This window comes from Hypanus sabinus, chromosome 31 (assembly GCF_030144855.1).
Source record: "Hypanus sabinus isolate sHypSab1 chromosome 31, sHypSab1.hap1, whole genome shotgun sequence".
In the NCBI taxonomy this organism is placed as follows: Eukaryota; Metazoa; Chordata; class Chondrichthyes; order Myliobatiformes; family Dasyatidae; genus Hypanus; species Hypanus sabinus.
The window spans coordinates 1,845,980-1,865,046 of NC_082736.1; the positions used below are offsets into that span (position 1 = coordinate 1,845,980).

At 49.9% G+C, this 19,067-nt stretch overlaps 1 protein-coding gene across 3 annotated transcripts in view; it reads right to left on the minus strand.

The window, feature by feature from the left end:
* The window catches only part of LOC132383728 (pyruvate carboxylase, mitochondrial-like), a 950,497-nt gene that overhangs the window by 166,288 nt on the left and 765,142 nt on the right, over positions 1–19,067 (minus strand). For all 3 annotated transcript variants that reach the window (XM_059954922.1, XM_059954921.1, XM_059954923.1), the window contains exon 13: positions 10,376–10,597. In XM_059954922.1, coding sequence (XP_059810905.1) covers positions 10,376–10,597 — 222 coding nt within the window. The remainder of the gene's footprint in view (positions 1–10,375; positions 10,598–19,067) is intronic.

Sequence of the window (19,067 nt, forward strand, 5' to 3'; positions counted from 1 at the left end):
TCCAGACAGCATCCTGGTGAATCTCCTCTGCACCCTCTCTAATCCAGGCAGCATCCTGGTAAATCTCCTCTGCACCCTCTCTAATCCAGACAGCATCCTGGTAAATCTCCTCTGCACCCTCTCTAATCCAGGCAGCATCCTGGTGAATCTCCTCTGCACCCTCTCTAATCCAGGCAGCATCCTGGTGAATCTCCTCTTCACCCTCTCTAACCCAGACAGCATCCTGGTGAATCTCCTCTGCACCCTCTCTTATCCCGACAGCATCCTGGTAAATCTCCTCTGCACCCTCTGTAATCCAGACAGCATCGTGGTGAATCTCCTCTGCACCCTCTCTAATCCAGACAGCATCCTGGTGAATCTCCTCTTCACCCTCTCTAACCCAGACAGCATCCTGGTGAATCTCCTCTGCACCCTCTCTTATCCAGACAGCATCCTGGTAAATCTCCTCTGCACCCTCTGTAATCCAGACAGCATCCTGGTGAATCTCCTCTGCACCCTCTCTTATCCAGACAGCATCCTGGTAAATCTCCTCTGCACCCTCTGTAATCCAGACAGCATCCTGGTGAATCTCCTCTGCACCCTCTCTAATCCAGACAGCATCCTGGTGAATCTCCTCTGCACCCTCTCTAATCCAGACAGCATCCTGGTAAATCTCCTCTGCACCCTCTCTAATCCAGGCAGCATCCTGGTAAATCTCCTCTGCACTCTCTCTAATCCAGACAGCATCCTGGTGAATCTCCTCTGCACCCTCTCTAATCCAGGCAGCATCCTGGTAAATCTCCTCTGCACCCTCTCTAATCCAGACAGCATCCTGGTAAATCTCCTCTGCACCCTCTCTAATCCAGGCAGCATCCTGGTGAATCTCCTCTGCACCCTCTCTAATCCAGGCAGCATCCTGGTGAATCTCCTCTTCACCCTCTCTAACCCAGACAGCATCCTGGTGAATCTCCTCTGCACCCTCTCTTATCCCGACAGCATCCTGGTAAATCTCCTCTGCACCCTCTGTAATCCAGACAGCATCGTGGTGAATCTCCTCTGCACCCTCTCTAATCCAGACAGCATCCTGGTGAATCTCCTCTTCACCCTCTCTAACCCAGACAGCATCCTGGTGAATCTCCTCTGCACCCTCTCTTATCCAGACAGCATCCTGGTAAATCTCCTCTGCACCCTCTGTAATCCAGACAGCATCCTGGTGAATCTCCTCTGCACCCTCTCTTATCCAGACAGCATCCTGGTAAATCTCCTCTGCACCCTCTGTAATCCAGACAGCATCCTGGTGAATCTCCTCTGCACCCTCTCTAATCCAGACAGCATCCTGGTGAATCTCCTCTGCACCCTCTCTAATCCAGACAGCATCCTGCTAAATCTCCTCTGCACCCTCTCTAATCCAGTCAGCATCCTGGTAAATCTCCTCTTCACCCTCTCCAACCCAGACAGCATCCTGGTAAATCTCCTCTGCACCCTCTGTAATTCAGACAGCATCCTGGTGAATCTCCTCTGCACCCTCTCTAATCCAGACAGCATCCTGGTAAATCTCCACTTCACCCTCTCTAACCCAGACAGCATCCTGGTGAATCTCCTCTGCACCCTCTCTAATCCAGGCAACATCCTGGTGAATCTCCTCTTCACCCTCTCTAACCCAGACAGCATCCTGGTGAATCTCCTCTGCACCCTCTCTTATTCAGACAGCATCCTGGTAAATCTCCTCTTCACCCTGTCTAAACCAGTCAGCATCCTGCTGAATCTCCTCCGCACCCTCTCTAATCCAGACAGCATCCTGGTCAATCTCCTCTGCACCCTCTCTAATCCAGACAGCATCCTGGTGAATCTCCTCTGCACCCTCTCTAATCCAGGCAGCATCCTGGTAAATCTCCTCTGCACCCTCTCTAATCCAGACAGCATCCTGGTAAATCTCCTCTGCACCCTCTCTAATCCAGGCAGCATCCTGGTGAATCTCCTCTGCACCCTCTCTAATCCAGGCAGCATCCTGGTGAATCTCCTCTTCACCCTCTCTAACCCAGACAGCATCCTGGTGAATCTCCTCTGCACCCTCTCTTATCCAGACAGCATTCTGGTAAATCTCCTCTGCACCCTCTGTAATCCAGACAGCATCCTGGTGAATCTCCTCTGCACCCTCTCTAACCCAGACAGCATCCTGGTGAATCTCCTCTGCACCCTCTCTTATCCAGACAGCATCCTGGTAAATCTCCTCTGCACCCTCTGTAATCCAGACAGCATCCTGGTGAATCTCCTCTGCACCCTCTCTTATCCAGACAGCATCCTGGTAAATCTCCTCTGCACCCTCTCTAATCCAGACAGCATCCTGGTGAATCTCCTCTGCACCCTCTCTAATCCAGACAGCATCCTGGTAAATCTCCTCTGCACCCTCTCTAATCCAGACAGCATCCTGGTAAATCTCCTCTTCACCCTCTCTAACCCAGACAGCATCCTGGTAAATCTCCTCTGCACCCTCTCTAATCCAGACAACATCCTGGTAAATCTCCTCTGCACCCTGTCTAATCCAGACAGCATCCTGGTGAATCTCCTCTGCACCCTCTCTAATCCAGGCAGCATCCTGGCGAATCTCCTCTGCACCCTCTCTAATCCAGGCAGCGTTCAGGTGAATCTCCTCTTCACCCTCTCTAACGCAGACAGCATCCTGGTGAATCTCCACTGCACCCTCTCTAATCCAGACAGCATCCTGGTAAATCTCCTCTGCACCTTCTGTAATTCAGACAGCATCCTGGTGAATCTCCTCTGCACCCTCTCTAATCCAGACAGCATCCTGGTAAATCTCCTCTTCACCCTCTCTAACCCAGACAGCATCCTGGTGAATCTCCTCTGCACCCTCTCTAATCCAGGCAACATCCTGGTGAATCTCCTCTTCACCCTCTCTAACCCAGACAGCATGCTGGTGAATCTCCTCTGCACCCTCTCTTATTCAGACAGAATCCTGGTAAATCTCCTCTTCACCCTCTCTAAACCAGTCAGCATCCTGGTGAATCTCCTCCGCACCCTCTCTAATCCAGACAGCATCCTGGTAAATCTCCTCTGCACCCTCTCTAATCCAGACAGCATCCTGGTGAATCTCCTCCACACCCTCTCTAATCCAGACAGCATCCTGGTCAATCTCCTCTGCACCCTCTCTTATTCAGACAGCATCCTGGTAAATCTCCTCTTCACCCTGTCTAAACCAGTCAGCATCCTGCTGAATCTCCTCCGCACCCTCTCTAATCCAGACAGCATCCTGGTCAATCTCCTCTGCACCCTCTCTAATCCAGACAGCATCCTGGTGAATCTCCTCTGCACCCTCTCTAATCCAGGCAGCATCCTGGTAAATCTCCTCTGCACCCTCTCTAATCCAGACAGCATCCTGGTAAATCTCCTCTGCACCCTCTCTAATCCAGGCAGCATCCTGGTGAATCTCCTCTGCACCCTCTCTAATCCAGGCAGCATCCTGGTGAATCTCCTCTTCACCCTCTCTAACCCAGACAGCATCCTGGTGAATCTCCTCTGCACCCTCTCTTATCCAGACAGCATTCTGGTAAATCTCCTCTGCACCCTCTGTAATCCAGACAGCATCCTGGTGAATCTCCTCTGCACCCTCTCTAACCCAGACAGCATCCTGGTGAATCTCCTCTGCACCCTCTCTTATCCAGACAGCATCCTGGTAAATCTCCTCTGCACCCTCTGTAATCCAGACAGCATCCTGGTGAATCTCCTCTGCACCCTCTCTTATCCAGACAGCATCCTGGTAAATCTCCTCTGCACCCTCTCTAATCCAGACAGCATCCTGGTGAATCTCCTCTGCACCCTCTCTAATCCAGACAGCATCCTGGTAAATCTCCTCTGCACCCTCTCTAATCCAGACAGCATCCTGGTAAATCTCCTCTTCACCCTCTCTAACCCAGACAGCATCCTGGTAAATCTCCTCTGCACCCTCTCTAATCCAGACAACATCCTGGTAAATCTCCTCTGCACCCTGTCTAATCCAGACAGCATCCTGGTGAATCTCCTCTGCACCCTCTCTAATCCAGGCAGCATCCTGGCGAATCTCCTCTGCACCCTCTCTAATCCAGGCAGCGTTCAGGTGAATCTCCTCTTCACCCTCTCTAACGCAGACAGCATCCTGGTGAATCTCCACTGCACCCTCTCTAATCCAGACAGCATCCTGGTAAATCTCCTCTGCACCTTCTGTAATTCAGACAGCATCCTGGTGAATCTCCTCTGCACCCTCTCTAATCCAGACAGCATCCTGGTAAATCTCCTCTTCACCCTCTCTAACCCAGACAGCATCCTGGTGAATCTCCTCTGCACCCTCTCTAATCCAGGCAACATCCTGGTGAATCTCCTCTTCACCCTCTCTAACCCAGACAGCATGCTGGTGAATCTCCTCTGCACCCTCTCTTATTCAGACAGAATCCTGGTAAATCTCCTCTTCACCCTCTCTAAACCAGTCAGCATCCTGGTGAATCTCCTCCGCACCCTCTCTAATCCAGACAGCATCCTGGTAAATCTCCTCTGCACCCTCTCTAATCCAGACAGCATCCTGGTGAATCTCCTCCACACCCTCTCTAATCCAGACAGCATCCTGGTCAATCTCCTCTGCACCCTCTCTAATCCAGACAGCATCCTCATGAATCTCCTCTGCACCCTCTCTAATCCAGACAGCATCCTGGTGAATCTTCTCTGCACCCTCTCTAATCCAGACAGCATCCTGGTGAATCTCCTCTGCACCCTCTCTAATCCAGGCAGCATCCTGGTAAATCTCCTCTGCACACTCTCTAATCCAGACAGCATCCTGGTAAATCTCCTCTGCACCCTCTCTAATCCAGGCAGCATCCTGGTGAATCTCCTCTGCACCCTCTCTAATCCAGGCAGCATCCTGGTGAATCTCCTCTTCACCCTCTCTAACCCAGACTGCATCCTGGTGAATCTCCTCTGCACCCTCTCTTATCCAGACAGCATCCTGGTAAATCTCCTCTGCACCCTCTGTAATCCAGACAGCATCCTGGTGAATCTCCTCTGCTCCCTCTCTAATCCAGACAGCATCCTGGTGAATCTCCTCTTCACCCTCTCTAACCCAGACAGCATCCTGGTGAGTCTCCTCTGCACCCTCTCTTATCCAGACAGCATCCTGGTAAATCTCCTCTGCACCCTCTGTAATCCAGACAGCATCCTGGTGAATCTACTCTGCACCCTCTCTTATCCAGACAGCATCCTGGTAAATCTCCTCTGCACCCTCTGCAATCCAGACAGCATCCTGGTGAATCTCCTCTGCACCCTCTCTAATCCAGACAGCATCCTGGTGAATCTCCTCTGCACCCTCTCTAATCCAGACAGCATCCTGGTGAATCTCCTCTGCACCCTCTCTAATCCAGGCAGCATCCTGGTAAATCTCCTCTGCACCCTCTCTAATCCAGACAGCATCCTGGTAAATCTCCTCTGCACCCTCTCTTATCCAGACAGCATCCTGGTAAATCTCCTCTGCACCCTCTGTAATCCAGACAGCATCCTGGTGAATCTCCTCTGCACCCTCTCTAATCCAGACAGCATCCTGGTGAATCTCCTCTTCACCCTCTCTAACCCAGACAGCATCCTGGTGAGTCTCCTCTGCACCCTCTCTTATCCAGACAGCATCCTGGTAAATCTCCTCTGCACCCTCTGCAATCCAGACAGCATCCTGGTGAATCTACTCTGCACCCTCTCTTATCCAGAGAGCATCCTGGTAAATCTCTGCACCCTCTGTAATCCAGACAGCATCCTGGTGAATCTCCTCTGCACCCTCTCTAATCCAGACAGCATCCTGGTGAATCTCCTCTGCACCCTCTCTAATCCAGACAGCATCCTGGTAAATCTCCTCTGCACCCTCTCTAATCCAGACAGCATCCTGGTAAATCTCCTCTTCACCCTCTCTAATCCAGACAGCATCCTGGTGAATCTCCTCTGCACCCTCTCTAATCCAGACAGCATCCTGGTGAATCTCCTCTGCACCCTCTCTAATCCAGACAGCATCCTGGTAAATCTCCTCTGCACCCTCTCTAATCCAGACAGCATCCTGGTAAATCTCCTCTTCACCCTCTCTAACCCAGACAGCATCCTGGTAAATCTCCTCTGCACCCTCTCTAATCCAGACAGCATCCTGGTAAATCTCCTCTGCACCCTCTCTAATCCAGACAGCATCCTGGTAAATCTCCTCTGCACCCTCTCTAATCCAGACAGCATCCTGGTGAATCTCCTCTGCACCCTCTCTAATCCAGGCATCATCCTGGCGAATCTCCTCTGCACCCTCTCTAATCCAGGCAGCGTTCAGGTGAATCTCCTCTTCACCCTCTCTAACGCAGACAGCATCCTGGTGAATCTCCACTGCACCCTCTCTAATCCAGACAGCAACCTGGTAAATCTCCTCTGCACCCTCTGTAATTCAGACAGCATCCTGGTGAATCTCCTCTGCACCCTCTCTAATCCAGACAGCATCCTGGTAAATCTCCTCTTCACCCTCTCTAACCCAGACAGCATCCTGGTGAATCTCCTCTGCACCCTCTCTAATCCAGGCAACATCCTGGTGAATCTCCTCTTCACCCTCTCTAACCCAGACAGCATCCTGGTGAATCTCCTCTGCACCCTCTCTTATTCAGACAGCATCCTGTTAAATCTCCTCTTCACCCTGTCTAAACCAGTCAGCATCCTGGTGAATCTCCTCCGCACCCTCTCTAATCCAGACAGCATCCTGGTCAATCTCCTCTGCACCCTCTCTAATCCAGACAGCATCCTGGTGAATCTCCTCTGCACCCTCTCTAATCCAGGCAGCATCCTGGTAAATCTCCTCTGCACCCTCTCTAATCCAGACAGCATCCTGGTAAATCTCCTCTGCACCCTCTCTAATCCAGGCAGCATCCTGGTAAATCTCCTCTTCACCCTCTCTAACCCAGACAGCATCCTGGTAAATCTCCTCTGCACCCTCTCTAATCCAGACAGCATCCTGGTAAATCTCCTCTGCACCCTCTCTAATCCAGACAGCATCCTGGTAAATCTCCTCTGCACCCTCTCTAATCCAGACAGCATCCTGGTGAATCTCCTCTGCACCCTCTCTAATCCAGGCATCATCCTGGCGAATCTCCTCTGCACCCTCTCTAATCCAGGCAGCGTTCAGGTGAATCTCCTCTTCACCCTCTCTAACGCAGACAGCATCCTGGTGAATCTCCACTGCACCCTCTCTAATCCAGACAGCAACCTGGTAAATCTCCTCTGCACCCTCTGTAATTCAGACAGCATCCTGGTGAATCTCCTCTGCACCCTCTCTAATCCAGACAGCATCCTGGTAAATCTCCTCTTCACCCTCTCTAACCCAGACAGCATCCTGGTGAATCTCCTCTGCACCCTCTCTAATCCAGGCAACATCCTGGTGAATCTCCTCTTCACCCTCTCTAACCCAGACAGCATCCTGGTGAATCTCCTCTGCACCCTCTCTTATTCAGACAGCATCCTGTTAAATCTCCTCTTCACCCTGTCTAAACCAGTCAGCATCCTGGTGAATCTCCTCCGCACCCTCTCTAATCCAGACAGCATCCTGGTCAATCTCCTCTGCACCCTCTCTAATCCAGACAGCATCCTGGTGAATCTCCTCTGCACCCTCTCTAATCCAGGCAGCATCCTGGTAAATCTCCTCTGCACCCTCTCTAATCCAGACAGCATCCTGGTAAATCTCCTCTGCACCCTCTCTAATCCAGGCAGCATCCTGGTGAATCTCCTCTGCACCCTCTCTAATCCAGGCAGCATCCTGGTGAATCTCCTCTTCACCCTCTCTAACCCAGACAGCATCCTGGTGAATCTCCTCTGCACCCTCTCTTATCCAGACAGCATCCTGGTAAATCTCCTCTGCACCCTCTGTAATCCAGACAGCATCCTGGTGAATCTCCTCTGCACCCTCTCTAATCCAGACAGCATCCTGGTGAATCTCCTCTTCACCCTCTCTAACCCAGACAGCATCCTGGTGAGTCTCCTCTGCACCCTCTCTTATCCAGACAGCATCCTGGTAAATCTCCTCTGCACCCTCTGTAATCCAGACAGCATCCTGGTGAATCTACTCTGCACCCTCTCTTATCCAGAGAGCATCCTGGTAAATCTCCTCTGCACCCTCTGTAATCCAGACAGCATCCTGGTGAATCTCCTCTGCACCCTCTCTAATCCAGACAGCATCCTGGTGAATCTCCTCTGCACCCTCTCTAATCCAGACAGCATCCTGGTAAATCTCCTCTGCACCCTCTCTAATCCAGACAGCATCCTGGTAAATCTCCTCTTCACCCTCTCTAATCCAGACAGCATCCTGGTGAATCTCCTCTGCACCCTCTCTAATCCAGACAGCATCCTGGTGAATCTCCTCTGCACCCTCTCTAATCCAGACAGCATCCTGGTAAATCTCCTCTGCACCCTCTCTAATCCAGACAGCATCCTGGTAAATCTCCTCTTCACCCTCTCTAACCCAGACAGCATCCTGGTAAATCTCCTCTGCACCCTCTGTAATCCAGACAGCATCCTGGTGAATCTCCTCTGCACCCTCTCTAATCCAGACAGCATCCTGGTGAATCTCCTCTGCCTCTCTAATCCAGACAGCATCCTGGTAAATCTCCTCTGCACCCTCTCTAATCCAGACAGCATCCTGGTAAATCTCCTCTTCACCCTCTCTAACCCAGACAGCATCCTGGTAAATCTCCTCTGCACCCTCTCTAATCCAGACAGCATCCTGGTAAATCTCCTCTGCACCCTCTCTAATCCAGACAGCATCCTGGTAAATCTCCTCTGCACCCTCTCTAATCCAGACAGCATCCTGGTGAATCTCCTCTGCACCCTCTCTAATCCAGGCCGTGTGACCGAGGGAGAGTCACACTGTGGGAGGGGTGGTACCGAGGGAGGGTCACACTGTGGGAGGGGAGGTACTGAGGGAGGGTCACACTGTGGGATGGGTGGTACTGCGGGAAGGTCACACTGTGGGAGGGGCGGTACTGAGGGAGGATCACTCTGAGGGGAGTGGTGGTACTGTGGGAGGGTCACACTGTGGGAGGGGTGGTACCGAGGGAGGGTCACCCTGTGGGAGGGGTGGTACCGAGGGAGGATCACACTGTGGGAGGGTTGGTACCGAGGGATGGTCACACTGTGGGAGGGGTGATACCGAGGGAGGGTCATACTAATGAAATTCAGCTTTGCTTTCAATGCCCCCTGTGGTTTGCTGGGGGTAAGAAGAGATACGACACAGAAGGGGTGACCCCCTCAGTGGTTCTGGAACAGGAATAAGGCGGCCGGCTCTGTTACCTGCCATAGACGTTTCTCACTGTGGCTGCCGTTCTGAACAGTTCAGGACCAGATTCTGTTGCTCCACTATCAAACCCGGGAACACTCCCTCACCATTTCCTGCTCCCTTTTGGCACTACGTACTGAATTATACATATGTGATTTTTTTCATTTTGAGCTTTTACTGTATTGCACTGTGTTGCTGACACGAAACAATAAATTTTACCGCCCTTGTCAGTGATAGTGAATTTAATTTCGATCCTAAGTCTGATTGCTAAATTTGCAGTTGACACAAAAATTGGCAGTGTCGATGTTTGGGAAGATACAGCATTTATTGTAATTTATAGACTTTTTATGTATTAAGCAGAGATGCAAAACAACAAATTTTGTGAAATAACACACACAAAATGCTGCCGGAACTCAGCAGGCCGGGCAGTGTCTGCGGAAGGGGGCAGTCAGTCGACACTTTGGGGCTTCATCAGGACTGGAAAGGAAGGGGAGCAGGAATAAGAATAAGAAGGTGAGGGGGGAGATGGGGGGAATAGGGAGGGGTCAGGTCTACAAACGGTCAAGTGACAGGTGAAGGGGAAAGGGGTGGGAATGCTGAAGGAGCTCATCAGGTCAGGCAGCATCCATGGAAACGAACGAACAGTTGACGTTTCGGGCCGAGACCCTTCATCAGGACATTTTACTGTTGCCTTGTTGCCCTGCTGCACTTTCTCCGTAAGTGTACTACGATATGAGGCAGCCCGTTACTGCCTTTCCCTTGTACCACCCCAATGGCGATGTGAAATAAACGGAGCCAATATTTTACATTTCACCTCGATGATGCTCAGATCAACAGGGGCATAAATAAGGTCGCAGACTTTTCCCCAGGGTGGGGAGTCTTGAGAGATTAATAGAGGTGTGTGCCTGTGTCTCTGTGTGTACCTAACACCTTTGCACAGTGCTGTACTGTAGGAGTTGGGCTGGAAGGTTGTGTAACTCTACAGCTCTCTGAATCTGGACTTCCTCCTTGCTTCCAACACCTCGCCCGAGGTCTGAGCAGACTGAGGTTTCCCTCGGGTGCCCGCGGTCTTGGCCTTACCTCCCCAGTTCTCAATGCTGAACAGCTGGTGCAGGTTGTGAGCCACAAAGGGGGAGATGAGCTTGAGGTCGTGTGTGCGGACCCGGGTTGCCAGGAGTGACTGGTGGGCATCTCGGAAGGTGGTGTCCGTCAGGAGAAGCCCCTTGTGGTTCCGCACTGCCTTCGCGTAGCCCTCGGGACCCTCCGTCAGCAGAATGTCGCGGAAACCGGCCGGTGGACCACCTGGAAAACGGAGGCAGAAGGTTAAGGAGTTATCAGACTGTGGTGAAACTGTGTGGATGCCGGGAACTGAGAGGTGGAGAGCACGGTTTCTGCTAAGCTGCTCAGCTGCGTGGCATTATGTGCGAGACTGTTGGAACCCAAGGACAGAGGAAAGACATGTAGAGTCAGGGAATAAAGTTTATTGATAAGAATTCCAAAGGACTCTGCTGAGTGAGACCGTGAGAAGTTACATTCCCAAAAGTAGGACCCCATGATTAGCAATAATCAGGCGTCCACTTACATAAGACAATAACATAGAATCACCAAGACTCATAAAATGAACTTAACAATCGGAGGCTTTGTCCACACTAGACCCGATAATTTTGAAAACACCCATTTCACGTAAAAACAATAGGCGTCCACACTAGGCGTTTAAAAAAATATCTCTTTCCACATTGAAATGGATATTTTGGCGAATCTCCTCCTACTGCGTATGCGCAGGACACATCTACCGAAAACAAGCGACATGTTTGGTGTCGAATCTCTCCGTGAAAGACTTTTTTGTTTGTGCAGTTACAGACTAGAAAAACTTAAATGACAGACAACTGTTGGCTCCCACGCAGGAGGACTTAAATCTATAAAAAACAAATACTGGAGCGTACGGAGGCAACCGACAGGGAGTTCACGGACAGTATGACCCGGCTGACGACGAACATTGAAAAACTGATTAACTCTGGTGCATTAATAAAGCACCTTGTTAAATGTATAAAACTTGTCTGCATCAGTGTTACCTTGTATTTCCATACAATGTTACATTAGGCTGTTACACATCTATTGTCAGAGAAGTACTTACATAAATAGGTAAAGCACCTTCATTCAAGCAACGACAGAAAACAGGCAAAGTGAGTATACTTATTTATTCAGTAAGTCATGGGTCAAGGTATTTGGTGAGTACATTTCTAACTCTTCTGGCGTCAGTCTTGTTGCCGTCTGTTCTGAAATTGTTAGGTTGCATTCATGAAAACAATGAAACAGCGCGCTGTCGTCTGACAGCGTTCTCAGATTTCTCCGGTTACCCCGTCCACACTGATCCGGCCAATCCGCCGCTTTCAAAATTACACACTTTGGAGAGCGTTTCTGAAAATGTCCGGTTTCGGGGGACGAAAACGCCATTTTAGTGTGGACGGAGGGTAAGAACCAAGAGAAAAAGCTTTGGTTACGGATTTACCCGGCGTAGTGTGGACGTAGCCTCAATCAGAAGCACTAGCAGGCCACATTACGAAGAACGAGTCACATGACAAAAAAACGTGAGGAACTCTGAATGATGGAAGAGTCGGTAAACTACAATTGGCCAGTTCAGGTGCCGCAGAAACCTCGCAGCTGCCGTGCAGCCCCCGAAACGCTCACTACACGGTGCAGGCACCGAAACGCTCCTGTGCAGATGGCCTTTGGCGCTGCACAGCTGCAAGTTTCTTTCACAGTATTGTGCAGAACATTTATACATACACATCGCTAGGGTGCCCAAGACTTCTGCACAGGACTGTGGTAATTTTATGTATCGCACTGTCCTGCTGTTACAAAAAAACTCAAATTTCCTGACGTGTGTGAGTGATGATAAACCTGATTCTGATCTGGGTCTCGATTGTGGACTGAGAGTGGGAAGGGGGCAGGGAGAGGGGAATCATGGTTGGGAAAAGGGGAAGGGAGAGGGGAGGGAGCGGGAAGTACCAGAGAGACATTCTGTAATGATCAATAAACCGATTGTTTGGAATCAAATGACGTTCCCTGGTGTCTCAGGGCTGGGTGTGTCTGTACCCGCCCCTGACACTCCTTCTCTGCCCCCTGTCCCACACCCCTCCCGCGGCGCTCCACCCTCACCATTCCCAACATCCTTTGCCCCCGCCGGATTTACAAACTCGCTCTCCGCTCCACGTTGACAAATATGGGAGTGTACAAAAGTCTCAGGCACCCTGGCTGTATATATGTGTGCCTCTCACATTTTTACTGTACTGCATGAGTGTTACATTAAAATGGTACACTGTATGGGTGTTATATTAAAGTGTTACACAGTATGGGTGTCATATTAAGGCGTTACACTGTATGGGTGTCATATTAAGGCATTACACTGTATGGGTGTTATATTAAAGTGTTACACTGTACATTACAATGATAAATCAATAAATAAATAATAACTGGCAAGATCTTCTCTGAACTAATGTCAGCAGTCACTTCTGTAGTACATTTAATCTCCCTCTTTATTTAAATATAATCTGTGATATATTTAACAGTTGTTCTATTAGCTTTAATAAGGTACGTAATATATTTTTAGAACCCTATCCTAGTCACTTGATTGTAAAATTATTGAAAGTTATTTAATTAAAACTGTTGCTATTTTCATTAGAGTTCGGTGAAAGGAAATTTTTGAAAACTGAATTAGGCTGACGCCTATCGGGGTGAATCGCCTATCGGCCAGCGGAAGGAAGGCATGAGGGTAAGCCATCCTTGCTGAATGGCTCACCCGCAAACCCCTGGGGTTCACCTTACACGATGAACATAAAGCTCCACGGACTCCAGCAGCTCCACCTCCAGAGACATAATGCCCCCGAACATGGACATTTGGCCGGCTGAGGGGGCAGAGGCTGGGAGACCGTCTTGCAATGTCGCAGTATAGTCAAGTCTTGCCTGCCATGGATAAGCAGCCATCCCATTTACCCCTCTCTCGTCTCCATCACACCACAGGTTACTTACCCCTCCCTTCCCATTCAGCTCCCTCCTGCAAGTCCCCCCCCACCCCGACTGGGACCATTTGTGTGAAACATCAATGCCCATGAATGGAAAATCCTACAAAACGTCATGGAAACATCTCACTGTAAAGCCCTCCCGACCTCTCCACGAAGTATTGTCGCAGGAAAGCAGCATCCACCATCAGGGACCCCCACCACCCAGGATATCTCGCTGCTGACATCAGGAAGAAGGTACAGGAGCCTCAGGACCCACACCACCAGGTTCAGGAACAGTTATTACCCCTCAACCATCAGGCTCCTGAACCAGTGAGGATAACCTCAAGTCTGAACTGATTCCATCGGGAAGGAGGTACAGGAGCTTCAGGTCCCACACCACCAGGTTCAGGAACAGTTATTTCCCCTCAACCATCAGGCTCCTGAACCAGTGAGGATAACCTCAATTATGAACTCATTCCATCGGGAAGGAGGTACAGGAGCCTCAGGTCCCACACCACCAGGTTCAGGAACAGTTATTACCCCTCAACCATCAGGCTCCTGAATCTGTGAGGATAACCTCAACTCTGAACTGTTTCCATCGGGAAGGAGGTACAGGACCCTCAGGACTCACACCACCAGGTTCAGGAACAGTTATTACCCCTCAACCATCAGGCTCCTGAACCAGAGGGTATACCTTCACTCGTCCCATCACTGAACTGTTCCCACAACCTGTGGACTCACTTTCAGGGCCTCTTCACCTCGATATTCTCGATATTTATTTATAATTTCTTTCTTTCTTTTTGTATTTGCACAGTTTAAAAAAAAATCATTTGCATTCTGGTTGAACGCCGGAGTTGGTGCGGTCTTTCATTGACATGGTTATTATTCCATTATGGATTAATAGGGAATGCCCACAAGGAAACAAACCTCAGGGTTATAAATGGTGATACGTTTGATAAGAAATCTACTTTGAACTTTTAAACTGCTTCCAAGGTGAGTCCCAAACGATTAGGATCAGAATCAGGTTTATAACCACTGACAGGTTCTGAGATGTCCATGAAAATTTACACTATCACAAATTAAATAAACAGTTCGAAAGAGCAACAGGGAGGTGGTGCTTGTGGGTTCAATTTCCATTCAGAAATCGGGTGGCGGGGGGAAGAAGCTGTTCCTGAATCGTTGAGTGTGTGTCTTCAGGCTCCTGTACCCCCTCCCTGATGGCAGAGGGGAAGAAGCTGTTTCTGAATCGTTGAATGTGTGCCTTCAGGCTCCTGTACCCCCTCCCTGATGGCAGAGGGGAAGAAGCTGTTCCTGAATCGTTGAGTGTGTGTCTTCAGGCTCCTGTACCTCCTCCCTGATGGCAGAGGGGAAGAAGCTGTTCCTGAATCGTTGAATGTGTGTCTTCAGGCTCCTGTACCTCCTCCCTGATGGCAGAGGGGAAGAAGCTGTTCCTGAATCACTGAGTGTATGTCTTCAGGCTCCTGTACCTCCTCCCTGATGGCAGAGGGGGAGAAGCTGTTCCTGAATCGTTGAGTGAGTGTCTTCAGGCTCCTGTACCTCCTCCCTGATGGCAGAGGGGAAGAAGCTGTTCCTGAATCGTTGAGTGAGTGTCTTCAGGCTCCTGTACCTCCTCCCTGATGGCAGAGGGGAAGAAGCTGTTCCTGAATCGTCGAGTGTGTGTCTTCAGGCTCCTGTACCACCTCCCTGATGGCAGAGGGGAAGAAGCTGTTCCTGAATCGCTGAGTGTGTGGCTTCAGGCTCCTGTCCCCCTTCCTGATGGCAGAGGGGAAGAAGCTGTTCCTGAATCGTTGAGTGTATGTCTTCAGGCTCCTGTACCCCCTCCCTGATGGCAGAGGGGAAGAAGCTGTTCCTGAATCGCTGAGTGTGTGTCTTCAGGCTCCTGTACCTCCTCCCTGATGGCAGAGGGGAAGAAGCTGTTCCTGAATCGTTGAGTGTGTGTCTTCAGGCTACTGTACCTCCTCCCTGTGTCTCCCTGCTCTCTCGATGCCTCTCCACATTGTCCCCTCTTCCCCAGTGTCCATGGGTCCCTCCTTGCCCAATATCCCCTCCCCCAGTGCCCCCCCTATCCCTACAGTACCGTGCAAATGTCTTACGTGTATATATATATATATTGAGAGGGAGAGAGAGAGTGAGGGGAGAGAGAGGGAGAGAGAGAGGGGGGAGAGAGAGAGAGAGGGAGAGAGAGGGGGGAGAGAGACAGACAGCGGGAGGAGAGCAAGAGGAGAGCGAGAGGCAGAGAGAGAGACAGCGGGAGGAGAGTGAGAGGGAGGGAGAGAGACAGACAGCGGGAGGAGAGCGAGAGGGAGAGAGACCGAGAGGGAGAGAGAGAGCAAGAGGGAGAGAGAGAGGGAGAGAGAGAGAGACAGACAGCGGGAGGAGAGCTAGATGGAGAGAGAGAGAGAGGGAGGGAGAGAGCAAGAGAGAGGGAGAGAGAGAGGGAGAGAGTGAGGGAGAGAGGGAGAGAGAGAGGGCGAGGGAGAGAGGGAGAGAGAGAGAGGGAGAGAGGAAGAGGGAGAGAGAGAGAGAGCGAGGGAGAGAGGAAGAGGGAGAGAGAGAGAGAGCGAGGGAGAGAGAGCAAGAGGGAGAGAGAGAAAGAGAGAGCGAGAGGGAGAGAGAGAGAGGAGAGCATAGAGGGAGAGGGAGGGAGAGAGAGCGAGCGAGAGGGGGAGAGAGATGAGAGCAGAGAGAGAGGAGGAGAGAGAGTGGGGAAGGGAGAGGGAGAGGAGAGGAGAGATAGGGAAAGGGAGAGAGAGAGGGAAAGGTAGAGAATACCCTGCAGGGAGCAGACTGTTGATTCAGCTGATGTTCACTGCAATGGGGAGAACTTTTTAAGGGATTTACACAGAAAACGTGATGTGCCTCTTTCTATTAATTGCCAAATTATTTTAGCAAAAAAGCTCTTAATGTTTTCATTTAAAATTGATAAGTCCATGATCTTGTATTTTAAAAATGCTGGTTCTCAGACATCAGTGTTGAAATATTCTGTTGTAGATATTAATGGCCAGTAAACACAGTGACAGAATCCAGCATGATTATTTGATGAAATGGCTGTTGTTGGCTGACTCTGGGGAGTTGGCCTTGTCAGAGAGATGAAATACTGCACACTCTGCCGGACTCCGACTCGGGCGCGGAAATAACCAGCCTCCCGTTGCGAGACTCCATCATTGAACCAAACACATCCCTGGACCTAAAGAAAAGGTGGTGTCAGATTGAAGGCGAGAGTGCAGCTGACGGCGGGACCCTGCACCAGACTTTCCCAGTCCATGCCAACCTGATCTTTCGCCCAGTTCCATCGAACTACACCCGGCCCATATCCCTCCATACCCCTCTCATCCATGCATCTGTCCAATGTCAAAAGAGAGCCCGCATTCAACACGTCATCTGGCAGCTCATTCCACACTCCCACCACTCTCTGTGTGAAGAAGCCCCCCCCCCAGTGTTCCCTTTAAACTTTTCCCCCTTCACCCTTAACCCATGGCCTCTGGGTTTTTTTCTACACTGGCCTCAGTGGAAAAAGCCTGCTTGCATTCACTCTATCCATACCCATCATAATTTTATACACCTCTATCAAATCTCCCCTCATTCTTCTACGCTCCAGGGAATAAAGTCCTAACCTATTCAACCTTTCTCTGTAACTCAGTTTCTCAAGTCCCGGCAACATCCTTGTAAACCTTCTCCGCACTCTTTCAACCTTATTAATATCCTTCCTGTAATTTGGTGACCAAAACTGTACACAATACTCCAAATTCGGCCTCACCAATGACGTATACAACCTCACCATAACATTCCAACTCTTATACTCAATACTTTGATTTATAAAGGCCAATGTACCAAAAGCTCTCTTTGCTACCCTATCTACCTGTGACGCCACTTTTAGGGAATTATGTATCTGTACTCCCAGATCCCTCTGTTCTACTGCACTCCTCAGTGTCCTACCATTCACCTTGTATGTTCTACCTTGGTTTGTCCTTCCAAAGTGCTATATTCCACGAGTGCTCCACGACCGCTGGACTAAGTGTGTAAATTTAGGAGGGGACTATGTTGAAAAATAAATGTGCTAGGTTTTCTAAAATTGACTCCTTCTATCTTAGGCCACATACTTATCAATCACCCATTGTATAGCTATGCACAGTACTGTGGTAATTTTATGTATCGCACTGCACTGCTGTCACAAAAAAAAAACAAATTTCCTGACGTGTGTGAGTGATGATAAACCTGATTCTGATCTGGGTCTCTATTGTGGACTGAGAGTGGGAAGGGGGCAGGGAGAGGGGAATCATGGTTGGGAAAAGGGGAAGGGAGAGGGGAGGGAGCGGGAAGCACCAGAGAGACATTCTGTAATGATCAATAAACCGATCGTTTGGAATCAAATGACCTTGCCTGGTGTCTCAGGGCTGGGTGTGTCTGTACCCGCCCCTGACACTCCTTCTCTGCCCCCTAACAGTAACAGAATAAAGTGTCACAGTCACAGAGAGACTGCAGTGCAGGCAGACAATGAGGTGCAAGATCACCAGCGAGGTAGACTGTACCATTGTCGGATGTGAAAAGCAAGCAGAGCACCTGAGTGGTGTAGAGAGCGTGCAAACTCACACACACACACACACACACACTTGTGCACAGACACAAACACAGACACACATGTACACACACTCTCTCACACACACTCACACACAGATTCACGCTCACACACACAGACACACACACAAAAACAAACACGCACTCACACACACACAAACAACCCAAAGCACTGGAGGTCAGAATTGAACCCAGACCTGCCTGTGGCCTGTCAGATGTGAGCACACTGGTCTGGAATGAGAGAGTTCCTCCTGCTAAACTGTCGAATGCAGAACTCAGCTGAAACTCGCATATTCCAACTGGCGGTCCATTAAAGCCCTACGCACTTGATGAATTAAATCATACTTAATTAATGCCCCAGAGTTAATCATTCATTTTGAACAGCTCTCCCAGTGGGAGAGCAATGAAACTGCAGCCTTATTCACAGTAAGAACCACCCAAACAGAGACCTGGTTGCTGGTCGCCATTGCCTTACTTTGGGTCAGAATTAGAATAAGAAAATATAGTACTCTGCAAAAGTCCTCAGCACACATATAAATCACCAGAGTGCCTGAGACATCCACACAGTACCGGTGACCCGGGTTCGATTCCCATCACACGGTAGTGTAGTGGTTAACACAACGTTTTACAGTACCAGTGACCCCTGTTCGATTCCCATCACACGGTAGTGTAGTGATTAACACAACGTTTTACAGTACCGGTGACCCGGGTTCGATTCCCATCACACGGTAGTGTAGTGATTAACACAACGTTTTACAGTACCAGTGACCCCTGTTCGATTCCCATCACACGGTAGTGTAGTGATTAACACAACGTTTTACAGTACCGGTGACCCGGGTTCGATTCCCATCACACGGTAGTGTAGTGATAAACACAACGTTTTACAGTACCAGTGACCCCTGTTCGATTCCCATCACACGGTAGTGTAGTGATTAACTCAACGTTTTACAGTAACAGTGACCCGGGTTCGATTCCCATCACACGGTAGTGTAGTGATTAACACAACGTTTTACAGTACCAGTGACCCGGGTTCCATTCCCATCACACGGTAGTGTAGTGATTAACACAACGTTTTACAGTACCAGTGACCCCTGTTCGATTCCCATCACACGGTAGTGTAGTGATTAACTCAACGTTTTACAGTAACAGTGACCCGGGTTCGATTCCCATCACAC